At 44.6% G+C, this 15,742-nt stretch overlaps 1 protein-coding gene across 2 annotated transcripts in view; it reads left to right on the top strand.

Annotated features, from left to right (window-relative positions):
- The window catches only part of LOC134984138 (oocyte zinc finger protein XlCOF6-like), a 31,382-nt gene extending 25,751 nt beyond the window's left edge, over window positions 1-5,631 (top strand). Inside the window, exon 5 of one of the 2 annotated variants that reach the window (XM_063949766.1) lies at window positions 2,818-5,631. In XM_063949766.1, coding sequence (XP_063805836.1) covers window positions 2,818-4,385 — 1,568 coding nt within the window. In that variant the 3' untranslated portion in view covers window positions 4,386-5,631. Of the gene's footprint in view, window positions 1-2,814 lie in introns of both variants that reach the window. The other variant, XM_063949765.1, reaches the window with a different exon arrangement.
- The last annotated feature ends 10,111 nt before the right edge of the window (window positions 5,632-15,742 follow it).

The raw sequence follows: 15,742 nt of genomic DNA, 5'->3' as shown, positions 1-15,742 counted from the left end.
TTCGGTACCACAACAGTGTGGAATAATACCCCGTTCCCTGTTGCAGGAGGGGTACCTTGATTATCACCTGCTGGGAATACAGCTTGTGAATGGCTTCCCAAACTGCCTCCCTGTCAGAGGGAGACGTCGGTAAAGCCGACTTTAGGAAACGGCGAGGGGGGGACGTCTCGAATTCCAATTTGTTGAGACGGGCCCCCACCGTGCCTGAGCTTGTAAAGCCCTAGCGTCATAATGAGGGCTTGGCAGAGGCAGGAGAGGGCTTCTGTTCCTGGGAACTGGCTGATTTCTGCAGCCTTTTTCCTCTCCCTCTGTCACGGGCAGAAATGGGGAACCCTTTGCCCGCTTGCCAACGAAAAGACTGCGCCTGATAATACGGCGTCTTCTTATGTTGAGAGGCGACCTGGGGTACAAACGTGGATTTCCCAGCTGTTGCCGTGGCCACGAGGTCTAAAAGACCGACCCCAAATGACTCCTCCCCTTTATAAGGCAATACTTCCAATTGCCGTTTGGAATCCGCCTCACCTGACCACTGTCGTGTCCATAATCTACTGGCAGAAATGGACAACGCACTTAGACTTGATGCCAGTCGGCAAATATTCCGCTGTGCATCACGCATATATAGAAATGCATCTTTCAAATGCTCTATAGGCCATAAAATACTGTCCCTATCTAGGGTATCAATATTTTCAGTCAGGGAATCCGACCACGCCAACCCAGCACTGCACATCCAAGCTGAGGCGATTGCTGGTCGTAGTATAACACCAGTATGTGTGTAAATACATTTTAGGATACCCTCCTGCTTTCTATCAGCAGGATCCTTAAGGGCGGCCATCTCAGGAGAGGGTAGAGCCCTTGTTCTTACAAGTGTGTGAGCGCCTTATCCCCCCTAGGGGGTGTTTCCCAACGTACCCTAACCTCTGGCGGGAAAGGATATAATGCCAATAACATTTTAGAAATTATCAGTTGTTATCGGGGGAAACCCACGCATCATCACACACCTCATTTAATTTCTCAGATTCAGGAAAACTACAGGTAGTTTTTCCTCCCCGAACATAATACCCCTTTTTGGTGGTACTCGTATTATCAGAAATGTGTAAAACATTTTTCATTGCCTCAATCATGTAACGTGTGGCCCTACTGGAAGTCACGTTTGTCTCTTCACCGTCGACACTGGAGTCAGTATCCGTGTCGGCGTCTGTATCTGCCATCTGAGGTAACGGGCGCTTTAGAGCCCCTGACGGCCCATGAGACGTCTGGACAGGCACAAGCTGAGTAGCCGGCTGTCTCATGTCAACCACTGTCTTTTATACAGAGCTGACACTGTCACGTAATTCCTTCCAACAGTTCATCCACTCAGGTGTCGACCCCCTAGGGGGTGACATCACTATTACAGGCAATCTGCTCCGTCTCCACATCATTTTTCTCCTCATACATGTCGACACAAACGTACCGACACACAGCACACACACAGGGAATGCTCTGATAGTGGACAGGACCCCACTAGCCCTTTGGGGAGACAGAGGGAGAGTTTGCCAGCACACACCAGAGCGCTATATATATACAGGGATAACCTTATATAAGTGTTTTTCCCCTTATAGCTGCTGTATTTTTAATACTGCGCCTAATTAGTGCCCCCCTCTCTTTTTTAACCCTTTCTGTAGTGTAGTGACTGCAGGGGAGAGCCAGGGAGCTTCCCTCCAACGGAGCTGTGAGGGAAAATGGCGCCAGTGTGCTGAGGAGATAGGCTCCGCCCCCTTCTCGGCGGCCTTATCTCCCGTTTTTCTGTGTATTCTGGCAGGGGTTAAATTCATCCATATAGCCCAGGAGCTATATGTGATGCATTTTTTGCCATCCAAGGTGTTTTTATTGCTGCTCAGGGCGCCCCCCCCCCCCAGCGCCCTGCACCCTCAGTGACCGGAGTGTGAAGTGTGCTGAGAGCAATGGCGCACAGCTGCAGCGCTGTGCGCTACCTTGTTGAAGACAGGACGTCTTCTGCCGCCGATTTTCCGGACCTCTTCTGTCTTCTGGCTCTGTAAGGGGGCTGGCGGCGCGGCTCTGGGACCTATCCATGGCTGGGCCTGTGATCGATCCCTCTGGAGCTAATGTCCAGTAGCCTAAGAAGCCCAATCCACTCTGCACGCAGGTGAGTTCGCTTCTTCTCCCCTTAGTCCCTCGATGCAGTGAGCCTGTTGCCAGCAGGTCTCACTGAACATAAAAAACTTTTCACTAAGCAGCTCAGGAGAGCCACCTAGTGTGCACCCTTCTCGTTCGGCACAAAAATCTAACTGAGGCTTGGAGGAGGGTCATAGGGGGAGGAAGTCATTGAAATCTCTGTACGGGGTGACGGTAACCCTATCTTTCCCTATACTACGGGGTTACCGTCACCCCGTACAGAGATTTCAATGGGATAAGGAGCCGGTTTTACAGAAAAATCCGGCAGGACTGAAAATAAACACAAAAGGAGCTGTAAACATTACTAATCCTTTTCTTTTTTACAGGTATTGCACTACAGTATTGCAACATTTAAATTGTTGCAAAATAGAATACATATTGTCACAAGCGCCTTGTTTTAGTATCTATTTGAATTGTTTATTTTTATTCAGGGCAGCTAAAACACTTAAATCCCGGCAACAGCGCGGTTATTCTCATTTCTAATCATAGGGGGAGGAGCCAGTGCACACCAGGTAGTTCTAAAGCTTTACTTTTGTGCCCAGTCTCCTGCGGAGCCGCTATTCCCCATGGTCCTTACGGAGTCCCCAGCATCCACTAGGACGTCAGAGAAATCTTATTTTCCATAATGTATTTTATTTCCAGCAGATGGACACACAAGCAGGAATATCTCAGAAGGACAACTAATGTTATCCCCGGATTGTGACATAAAAGATAATGACAGTAGACAGGATTCTCCAGGAGATAATCCCATTACCCCAATTATACATCCAGCTCTATCAGCTGATCCCCCTGATCCTGGGAAATGTTCTCCTGATCACTCTGATATTGGTGCATCTGTTACAGCTCTGACAGTAGATACAGAGTTTCCATGTTCTATAGATGCCAAATGTTTTACACAGAACACAAAGCCCATTACCCATCATCCAGCTAAGGCAGGTGAGAGGCCACTGATATGTTCTGAGTGTGGGAAATGTTTTACAAAGAAATCAGCTCTTGTTACACATCACAGAAGTCACACAGGTGAGAAGCCGTTTTCCTGTTCTGAGTGTGGGAAATGTTTTACACAGAAATCAGCTCTTGTTACACATCAGAGAAGTCACACAGGTGTGAAGCCGTTTTCCTGTTCTGAGTGTGGGAAATGTTTTGCATTGAAATCAGTTCTTGTTAAACATCAGAATAGTCACTCAGGTGAGAAGCCGTTTTCCTGTTATGAGTGTGGGAAATGTTTTGCATGCAACTCAAATCTTGCTACACATCAGAGAAGTCACACAGGTGAGAAGCCGTTTTCCTGTTCTGAGTGTGGGAAATGTTTTGCACGCAACTCAAATCTTGCTACACATCAGAGAAATCACACAGGTGAGAAGCCGTTTTCCTGTTCTGAGTGTGGGAAATGTTTTGCATGGAAATCAGATCTTGTTACACATCAGAGAAGTCACACAGGTGAGAAGCCGTTTTCCTGTTCTGAGTGTGGGAAATGTTTTACAAAGAAATCAGCTCTTGTTACACATCAGAGAAGTCACACAGGTGAGAAGCCGTTTTCCTGTTCTGAGTGTGGGAAATGTTTTACAAAGAAATCAGCTCTTGTTACACATCAGAGAAGTCACACAGGTGAGAAGCCGTTTTCCTGTTCTGAGTGTGGGAAATGTTTTACAAAGAAATCAGCTCTTGTTACACATCAGAGAAGTCACACAGGTGAGAAGCCGTTTTCCTGTTCTGAGTGTGGGAAATGTTTTACAAAGAAATCAGCTCTTGTTACACATCAGAGAAGTCACACAGGTGAGAAGCCGTTTTCCTGTTCTGAGTGTGGGAAATGTTTTACACAGAAATCAGTTCTTGTTACACATCAGAGAAGTCACACAGGTGTGAAGCCGTTTTCCTGTTCTGAGTGTGGGAAATGTTTCGCATTTAAATCAGTTCTTGTTAAACATCAGAATAGTCACTCAGGTGAGAAGCCGTTTTCCTGTTCTGAGTGTGGGAAATGGTTTACACAGAAATCATCTCTTGTTACACATCAGAGAAGTCACACAGGTGAGAAGCCGTATTCCTGTTCTGAGTGTGGGAAATGTTTCACACAGAAATCACATCTTGTTACACATCAGAGATGTCACACAGGTGAGAAGCCATTTTCATGCTGTGAGAGAAATAAATCCGCTCTTGTTGAACACATTAGACATTACCCAAGTACGGAACCATTTAAATCTTCTGGAGTATAATCATCACTGTCGTCCAATGTTCCTCAAGGGTGAATCCTATCTCCTATGCTTTATAAAATATACATGCTACCACTGGGTGATATAATCAGACGTCATGGCCTGGTCTACCACTGCTATGCAGATGACCTGCTTTTTGCTCCATGTACTGAGAACCTAATACCAATAAATGGTTGTCTAGCTGAGCGCCAGGGGTGGATGATGCCAGTTGGCTATGACTCAGTCTTTGTGAAACATAATAGAAGCTCACCAACAAAGGACAAGACTACAGCTTTACCAACCATCTGGATTTATGCTTTGGTGTTCAGAATCGCAAAATACTGAACGTGTGCTGAATCTTTGTGTTGTCCTAGTATGTGGCTGACACAGACATCAGGTATCTGCCACATACAAATCCTCATTCTTCCATCTGTGGACCATAGCCAGAATCAAACACTTGATTCCCTCGGAAGTTCATAGACTACTGCAATGCCATCTACCTGGGTCACCCAGCAAAATAATTACAGAGCTTGCAGATAGTACATAATGCAGCAGCCAAGCTGTTACCTAACCAGCCCGTTCCTGCCACATAACACCCATTCTCTGCTCCCTTCACCGGCTGCCTGTAAGATGACAAATCTATTTCATAATTGGCTAACTGACCTTCCCAGCCCAACATTACATGGTCCAAGGTGCTAGAAGCAGCTTCTGCCTCCTTACTGCCCTGCTTGCTTGCTTCTACAGATGAAGGACTGTTACCAGCAGTACCAAGAATCTCCTGTCATTCATTTAAGGGTCAAATTTTTAACTTTGCAGCCCTTACCATGGAACGTACTGCCTTGCACAGTCCAAGAGACCACCACTCTAGAGAACGTCACAAATAGACTGATGACTGCTACTCACGCTTTTCATTAATGTACCTCTATTTACTTCCTAAATAATACATCCTAAATGCTTAGGTCTTTTTTCTGCTGTTTATTTTGTATCTTGTGCTTTGTGTAAATGTGAATGTCTAATACCAGTTTGCACAATCTGTATTGCTGCACGACAATATGGCGGCCATTGGAACATGTTTTCACTTCTAGTTTGCCTAACTTGTTGCAGACACTCATCTTGATCAGGAGTGCTGAGTGTTTTCAGATACAAGATCCTATCTATATATACCCTGTATATTATAATGTGCATTAGAGTCACCCGGGTTACATCTGCAGTGGTTTGTTGTATGTTACATCTATATGGTGCGGATACTCCTCTGTATGATCTCATAATAAAAGCTTTTGTTTGCATCTAATTATTACATTAAATCTTTTATTTTTTTATCTGTTTTATATTCCCGTCTGAGTAATTACGCCATAATGTCTAATCTCGGAGTGGACCCCAGAAGATGTAAAGAAACCGTGTAAATTTTCCATCATTCTGTTTCGTGTAATCATACAGGTAAGTGATGGCACGGTGGTCACTGACCGTCACATTCAGGTGGTATAATGGAAGTGGGACTGTCTGGGCTTATTCTAGTCTACTGCAGAAATAAAAAAAAATCAGCCCATAGATCAAGCTTGGTCGGACAAGACAGAAGCCACATTAATGGTGGCACATCGTATAGGCTGAGGACCCATGTTTCTGCTATATATGGAATAACTCCCTCTTCACCCACAAAAACCTTCCCTTCACCATTCACAATGTCCACCATTGCCCCTTCAGAAGGGACACAACTTTCCTTTGCTTGTTCCACCTCCTCCTCTACAGAGCCCAGGACCATCTCCATGACCATGTCATGTTTATCTGGAGTCCAGGCATCTGGGAGGTTCATGGCCTGAGATGACCACAGACCCACCAGGTAGTGGGCAAGAAAAATCCACAGCCTCCTGAGGAACTGGAAAGTCCAAGGATCCACCCCACATGAGGCAGAGAAGGGACAACCACAGGGACTGGCTCAACAATTTCCTTCCTAAAAGCTGCTCTTTACCCAGTTTGGTACCTGGGGGATCCCACTCCAATTTCCCTTGAGAGTCCTTACTAATCCTTTCTGAGCCTACTAGCTCCTTCCTCTTCCAACCACTCCTCCTTTTTAAGCTTTTCACCACCTGCTGTGTGAGTTCCATCCAACCACTCCTCCTCTCCTTGTCTCATTGGTGTAGCAACCCCCTTCTCCCCTCCACACTGATTCACTGCAGTTAAGCTGTGAGGCTTGCTGCTAGCAGTACTCACTGCTCAGCACACACACTCACATGATTACACAGCTGTGCCAGATATACTGTCTCACTGACAACCAGGACGAGACACTCCCAGAAAGGCATGTATGTATGAGTACGGAGAGAGTGGGTGCAGTGGGGCTGCATCACTGACAGCCAGGACGAGACACTCCCAGAAAGGCATGTATGTATGAGTACGGAGAGAGTGGGCGCAGTGGGGCTGCATCACTGACACCCAGGACGAGACACTCCCAGAAAGGCATGTATGTATGAGTACAGAGAGAGTGGGAGCAGTGGGGCTGCATGACTGACCAGGACGAGACACTCCCAGAAAGGCATGTATGTATGAGTACAGAGAGAGTGGGCGCAGTGGGGCTGCATCACTGACACCCAGGACGAGACACTCCCAGAAAGGCATGTATGTATGAGTACAGAGAGAGTGGGAGCAGTGGGGCTGCATCACTGACAGACATGATTACACAGCTGTGCCAGATATACTGTCTCACTGACAACCAGGACGAGACACTCCCAGAAAGGCATGTATGTATGAGTACGGAGAGAGTGGGCGCAGTGGGGCTGCATCACTGACAGCCAGGACGAGACACTCCCAGAAAGGCATGTATGTATGAGTACAGAGAGAGTGGGAGCAGTGGGGCTGCATCACTGACACCCAGGACGAGACACTCCCAGAAAGGCATGTATGTATGAGTACGGAGAGAGTGGGCGCAGTGGGGCTGCATGACTGACACCCAGGATGAGACACTCCCAGAAAGACATGTATGTATGAGTACAGAGAGAGTGGGAGCAGTGGGGCTGCATCACTGACACCCAGGACGAGACACTCCCAGAAAGGCATGTATGTATGAGTACGGAGAGAGTGGGAGCAGTGGGGCTGCATGACTGACAGCCAGGACGAGACACTCCCAGAAAGGCATGTATGTATGAGTACAGAGAGAGTGGGAGCAGTGGGGCTGCATGACTGACCAGGACGAGACACTCCCAGAAAGGCATGTATGTATGAGTACAGAGAGAGTGGGAGCAGTGGGGCTGCATGACTGACAGCCAGGACGAGACACTCCCAGAAAGGCATGTATGTATGAGTACGGAGAGAGTGGGCGCAGTGGGGCTGCATCACTGACCACCAGGATGAGACACTCCCAGAAAGGCATGTATGTATGAGTACAGAGAGAGTGGGAGCAGTGGGGCTGCATCACTGACACCCAGGACAAGACAATCCCAGAAAGGCATGTATGTATGAGTACGGAGAGACTGGGAGCAGTGGGGCTGCATCACTGACAGCCAGGACGAGACACTCCCAGAAAGGCATGTATGTATGAGTACGGAGAGAGTGGGCGCAGTGGGGCTGCATCACTGACACCCAGGACGAGACACTCCCAGAAAGGCATGTATGTATGAGTACAGAGAGAGTGGGAGCAGTGGGGCTGCATGACTGACAGCCAGGACGAGACACTCCCAGAAAGGCATGTATGTATGAGTACGGAGAGAGTGGGCGCAGTGGGGCTGCATCACTGACCACCAGGATGAGACACTCCCAGAAAGGCATGTATGTATGAGTACAGAGAGAGTGGGAGCAGTGGGGCTGCATCACTGACAACCAGGATGAGACACTCCCAGAAAGGCATGTATGTATGAGTACAGAGAGAGTGGGAGCAGTGGGGCTGCATGACTGACCAGGACGAGACACTCCCAGAAAGGCATGTATGTATGAGTACAGAGAGAGTGGGCGCAGTGGGGCTGCATCACTGACAGCCAGGACGAGACACTCCCAGAAAGGCATGTATGTATGAGTACAGAGAGAGTGGGAGCAGTGGGGCTGCATGACTGACCAGGACGAGACACTCCCAGAAAGGCATGTATGTATGAGTACGGAGAGAGTGGGCGCAGTGGGGCTGCATCACTGACCAGGACGAGACACTCCCAGAAAGACATGTATGTATGAGTACGGAGAGAGTGGGCGCAGTGGGGCTGCATCACTGACCAGGACGAGACACTCCCAGAAAGGCATGTATGTATGAGTACAGAGAGAGTGGGAGCAGTGGGGCTGCATGACTGACAGCCAGGACGAGACACTCCCAGAAAGACATGTATGTATGAGTACGGAGAGAGTGGGCGCAGTGGGGCTGCATCACTGACACCCAGGACGAGACACTCCCAGAAAGGCATGTGTGTATGAGTACGGAGAGAGTGGGCGCAGTGGGGCTGCATCACTGACACCCAGGACGAGACACTCCCAGAAAGGCATGTATGTATGAGTACGGAGAGAGTGGGCGCAGTGGGGCTGCATCACTGACACCCAGGACGAGACACTCCCAGAAAGGCATGTATGTATGAGTACGGAGAGAGTGGGAGCAGTGGGGCTGCATCACTGACCAGGACGAGACACTCCCAGAAAGACATGTATGTATGAGTACAGAGAGAGTGGGAGCAGTGGGGCTGCATCACTGACAGCCAGGACGAGACAATCCCAGAAAGGCATGTATGTATGAGTACGGAGAGACTGGGAGCAGTGGGGCTGCATGACTGACACCCAGGACGAGACACTCCCAGAAAGACATGTATGTATGAGTACAGAGAGAGTGGGCGCAGTGGGGCTGCATCACTGACACCCAGGACGAGACACTCCCAGAAAGGCATGTATGTATGAGTACGGAGAGAGTGGGAGCAGTGGGGCTGCATCACTGACAACCAGGATGAGACACTCCCAGAAAGGCATGTATGTATGAGTACGGAGAGAGTGGGAGCAGTGGGGCTGCATCACTGACAGCCAGGACGAGACACTCCCAGAAAGGCATGTATGTATGAGTACGGAGAGAGTGGGCGCAGTGGGGCTGCATGACTGACACCCAGGACGAGACACTCCCAGAAAGGCATGTATGTATGAGTACGGAGAGAGTGGGAGCAGTGGGGCTGCATCACTGACACCCAGGACGAGACACTCCCAGAAAGACATGTATGTATGAGTACGGAGAGAGTGGGCGCAGTGGGGCTGCATCACTGACACCCAGGACGAGACACTCCCAGAAAGACATGTATGTATGAGTACAGAGAGAGTGGGAGCAGTGGGGCTGCATCACTGACACCCAGGACGAGACACTCCCAGAAAGGCATGTATGTATGAGTAAGGAGAGAGTGGGCGCAGTGGGGCTGCATCACTGACACCCAGGACGAGACACTCCCAGAAAGGCATGTATGTATGAGTACGGAGAGAGTGGGAGCAGTGGGGCTGCATCACTGACAGCCAGGACGAGACACTCCCAGAAAGGCATGTATGTATGAGTACAGAGAGAGTGGGAGCAGTGGGGCTGCATCACTGACACCCAGGACGAGACACTCCCAGAAAGACATGTATGTATGAGTACAGAGAGAGTGGGCGCAGTGGGGCTGCATCACTGACACCCAGGACGAGACACTCCCAGAAAGGCATGTATGTATGAGTACAGAGAGAGTGGGAGCAGTGGGGCTGCATCACTGACAACCAGGACGAGACACTCCCAGAAAGACATGTATGTATGAGTACGGAGAGAGTGGGAGCAGTGGGGCTGCATCACTGACACCCAGGACGAGACACTCCCAGAAAGGCATGTATGTATGAGTACGGAGAGAGTGGGAGCAGTGGGGCTGCATGACTGACACCCAGGACGAGACACTCCCAGAAAGGCATGTATGTATGAGTACGGAGAGAGTGGGAGCAGTGGGGCTGCATGACTGACCAGGACGAGACACTCCCAGAAAGGCATGTATGTATGAGTACGGAGAGAGTGGGAGCAGTGGGGCTGCATCACTGACAACCAGGACGAGACACTCCCAGAAAGGCATGTATGTATGAGTAAGGAGAGAGTGGGAGCAGTGGGGCTGCATGACTGACAGCTGAGCCTGTCACGTCAGTGAGGTGACAAAATGCAAGATATAATTACCTAGCTAAATCAGGCGCTAATGCAATGCTACATGTATTAAATGAGCACCAAACATATTGATTATTAGACAGCAGCTCCTATGCGGCAACTGGATGCCTTAGATGATATAGATTGTTTAAGTTTCAATAGAGACAAAAGAGCGCTGATGGTATATAAATAAAAATATTTCTAATATTTATTAGAGTTCAACACAATAAAAACAGTTATGCCAATAATAACCAGATAAAATGTAGCCACAATATTTCTGATTGTATATAAACTGTATACAGATTCAGCTGTAATCACTCACATTAGATCGATTGTATTTAAATGCAGCTGAATCAGCTGATATGTGCAGTACTGCGGTCCATTAATTAACATATTAGAGGTATATATATTAGGGGTATATGCAATTGCGGGCGAATCGCGCCTTTTTTTCGTCCGTTTAAAAATTCGCCTGCACTCGACAGCCACAGCCCTGCTGCCGGGACCATGAATTCACCATATGCAATGCAAAACGGATTCGACACACCCCTTGGCGGATAACGGCCCAATCGGCGAGTAATGGGCGTCCCGAATTCGACTTCCCGCCGAAAGCAGCCCTTTATTAGGGCTTGTTTGCTGCGTGCTCTGCAGCCATTTTGTGAACCTGCAGAGAGGTGTGAGGAGGTGCAGAGCTAACAAATTGGTTGTTTGCTGTGGTATTGTTTGGACACCCCAGCAGGCTTTATTCCAGGACAGACAGGAGGATACCTGTTACCCCGGAGGAGAGCCATTTTAGGAGCTTTTACTACATTTGCAGGTAAGTACCACATGTGGGTCTGGTGTTGCATGTATGTGTTTGTGTAGTGGGGGTTGCCATGAGGTGTACATGGGGTGTTTGGGTATGTGTGCAGGTATGTGTATAGCTCCTGTTAGTTTTGCTGCATTTTTTTGTGGAGATTTGTGTTTTGGGGTAGTTTTTCAAAAATTTTTTCTTTTCTTAAAATTACTTTTTGGGCCTTCCTTTTGCATTGGTGTACCTCCAGCATGTGCAGGATTGATTTTTAGCTAGCTTGGGCTGATTTTTAGTGTGTGTCGGTAGCAATGCGGTCGACATGAGTAGATAAAGTCAACCTTTCTGTCAAACTTGACAGTTGTTAACGCCCCCTTGCCCTAGGACCCGCCCCCTTTTAATATTAAATGATAGTGTTTTATATCGCTTAATATAAAATTAATATAAATTTATAGTGTTCGATATTAAAACGTATTAAAAATTGTCGCGTAACACCAGTCGCAGAGTGTCAAGCAGCACCAGTCGCAGAATGTCACATATGACACACACTTTAAAATACATCTTTTTTTTTTTTTGTAACACAAAATGTTCTTACATTCCAGCAGCTGAAACTTCATGAGTCACACATGTTACAGTTTTAAAAAGGATAATCACTAATGACCGTGTCACAAAGGTCATTTTAAATGCTCAGAAACCCCTCAGAAGCCACGATGTACAATTTAACCATGAACATTCTTAGAAGCAAGGGTTCATCACACATGGCACTAATTTAAAAGGTCATTTTAAAATGTCACAAAGGTCATTTTAAATGCTCAGAAACCCTCAGAAGCCACGATGTACAATTTAACCATGAACATTCTTAGAAGCAAGGGTTCATCACACATGGTACTAATTTAAAAGGTCATTTTAAATGTCACAGAAACCCCTCAGAAGCACGATGTGCAAATTTGACCATGACCATTGCTTATAATTTGACCATGACCATTTTCGATTGTTATCTCTGTAGAGGAACATTAGCACCACCTACAGGTTTATGTGTTGACTCAAATCGGATTTTTCCATCTTTTGGATTAATTACATACCATAATGAGATATCATGGTGATGGTTCCTAATCAAAACCATTTTCGATTGTTATCTCTGTAGAGGAACATTAGCACCACCTACAGGTTTATGTGTTGACTCAAATCGGATTTTTCCATCTTTTGGATTAATTACATACCATAATGAGATATCATGGTGATGGTTCCTAATCAAAACCATTTTCGATTGTTATCTCTGTAGAGGAACATTAGCACCACCTACAGGTTTATGTGTTGACTCAAATCGGATTTTTCCATCTTTTGGATTAATTACATACCATAATGAGATATCATGGTGATGGTTCCTAATCAAAACCATTTTCGATTGTTATCTCTGTAGAGGAACATTAGCACCACCTACAGGTTTATGTGTTGACTCAAATCGGATTTTTCCATCTTTTGGATTAATTACATACCATAATGAGATATCATGGTGATGGGTCCTAATCAAATCAGTAAGCCCGTGTATATTTATGGAATCATAAAATAATTTTGTATTCATGTACAAAGACAATATTTTTTGTAATTTTAGCTACAAATCAGTAAGCCAGTGTATATTTATGGAATCATAAAATAATTTTGTATTCATGTACATTAGTTCATAAGAACTTCTGTATAATGCTTTTTATAAATTCATTTTATTATTAAATAATTTATGCGCTTTTTATGAGCCTCATATTCTACAGTATAAGATATACCCATTTGGAATGACTTCCATTCAATCTATACAAGTAGTTTAGACCACTCAGGATTTTTATTTTTTATTTATTTATTTATTTTTTTTCTTCTGTATATATAATATAAATGTATTTGGTATGCGTTTGATGCGCTGTGTATGACATTTAAGAAACAGCTAAAAGATTATATCTTTATTGTAACTGAAAATAATTATCACATTTACTAATGTATAAACCAAAGATTATATGTTTAAAAGTCCCGCCCCAAGCATCTTGGAAATGTGGGACGGCGTACCACAGGTTGGTGGGGGCCATATGGCTCACAGCCAGTGTTATAAGAACAGACCACATCACTGAAGTGGGACAGAGCACTGAGAAGAAGAAATTTCAACTGAAGCTGCACAGCTATACACACGTGAAGACATTATGGTAAGTGTTATTATTATTATTATTATTATCATAATTATTATTATTATTATTATATTTATACATATTGCATTTTTTATTTTATTTATTTATTTATTTATTTTATTTTACAAATATGGCTCTGAAGGCTGTTTAAATATGTTGTTTCTATGCCGCGATATACACACTGTTACACGGTTCTGTCCTGTCATTGCATCCTTTGTTTTTAGGCATACATGTATAATATGTTAATATTTCAAACCTATTGGACAGTTGCAAATCGCAGTATGCACTCATATGTGAAATGCATCGCTAAACAGCAACATCAATGCGATGCATTGTAACACATAGAACATATAGTTTTAATAATGTGGCTGTCTGAATGTTATTTAAATATGTGGTAATAGCGACATCTAGTGGTTCATTTTGGGAATGCGCCAACACAATATTTCAACTAATTCGTTTGATAGATATTAACCGTCTCTCATTTTCATTATTGGTTCAGAGACAGACAATGCAGAACATCAACAACAAAAACACTTTCATGGTTAGAAACAGATCTTCTTCTTCTGATGATGATGATGCTTTGCCAAGTTATCAAACCTCTCAAAGTAAGCTATGTCTATAAAGGACATTGACGCGTTTTTATTTATATTTCAAGTTTAAATAGTATGAAATTATAGTCAAGGTCTACAATTTGTTCATTTTTAAAAGTTTAAATAGTATGAACGTACAACAGTCTGGATACATTGATAAGTAATTATTAAATAGTAATTATTAAATAATTATTATTTTCTCATTTTTATTTCCCCCGATTTGACAGTAATCACAAATACAGAGAATCTCGATTTGTCTGTTGATAGTCCCTTTGGCTTAGACTTCAGCGCTATACCGGATTTTAATAATATTTTGGAATTGGCGCCAGATTGTGAGTAACATGATATCTTTATTTATTTTTTATTTTATTTTTTATTTTTTATTTTTATTTTTTATTTATTTATTTATTTTTCCACGGCTAAAGAATTAAAAATAAACCTTGTACAGTTGTGCTGATTTGTTGTCAACTGTACACACTTTATATTCTCAGTAATGAATCGCTTTTTCATGTTATTCTAATTTTATACCGTATGTAATATTTTTTATTTTTTTATTTTTATTTTTCATTTTTCACCGGTTAAAGATGCCACAAAAATGGATGATGCGACGGCTGATGTTATTCTACGGGATATATTGAACAAACCTGATTATTGTCACAACACATCTATACAGAACAGCAATGTTGTTGATGAGCAACCGTTTTTCCCACACGCGACAGGGGGTCGTGCTAAAACATTCGAATATAAAGCAGGTGTGTAATCAAGCACTGTTATATGGTATATTGTTATGCGTTGATTTAAATGCTGATTTTCAGGCAGCTTTGTTTATATTTATTTTATAATATAGGTATTACAGATGAGGCTGTAGCAATGCGTTATGCGCCGACGATACCATCAGGATGTGATTCAGTAGCGCAAATACACCGTCTTAGTACAAGCGGGAAAATATCAAAACGCACAACCGCCGCTGAAACGGAAAGCCATCAATTCGCAGCAGCAGGTGTGTAATCAAACGCTGTTATATGGTATATTGTTATGCGGTGATTTAAATACTGATTTACATGCAGAGTCGTTTATATTTATTTTATAATATATGTATTACAGATGACGCTGTAGCAAGACGCTATGCTCCTTTGATACCAACAGTCAGTGATACATGCTCGCAGATACACAGGCCTAGTACAAGCGGGAAAATATCAAAACGCACAACCGCCGCTGAAGCGGAGAACCATCAATTCGTAACGCCGGCAATTGTACATAAGAACGTTGCTAGGTCATCAGTTATGGCTGTGCATAACGGCTGTATCGTACCGAACAAACGAAAGCCGGCTCGACCAAGAACGAATGAGAGAAGTCATAATTCAACATTTACAGATCTGAAAAGAAAATTGTCATATTCCGAAAATGATAAGCCACAACGGAGAAGGATCGCGTTACAAACTGTATCATGCGTAAGTAATGATGTTGCTGTAACATCAAAACACACAGCGTTTAACACTGCAGACCGGGGTGTCGCTGGTAATACAAAGACTGTAAAGGTTAAGAGGGCATCGCGTCTCTCAAGAAGTAATGTTAAGCAATTGTCGCAATCCGCTGTAATCACAATTCCAGATACACAGGTTTGTTCTGAAACAGAAACAAGGCACATAGCAGGCATTGGTTTGTTATCAAATATTGACTCAAGAAGTAATGTTAAGCAATTGTCGCAATCCGATGTCATCACTATTACCGATACACAGGAT

Source organism: Pseudophryne corroboree (assembly GCF_028390025.1).
Source record: "Pseudophryne corroboree isolate aPseCor3 chromosome 3 unlocalized genomic scaffold, aPseCor3.hap2 SUPER_3_unloc_38, whole genome shotgun sequence".
NCBI classification, from domain to species: Eukaryota; Metazoa; Chordata; class Amphibia; order Anura; family Myobatrachidae; genus Pseudophryne; species Pseudophryne corroboree.
Note: the sequence above shows the minus strand (reverse complement) of the source record. Positions and strands in the feature narration are given on the sequence as shown.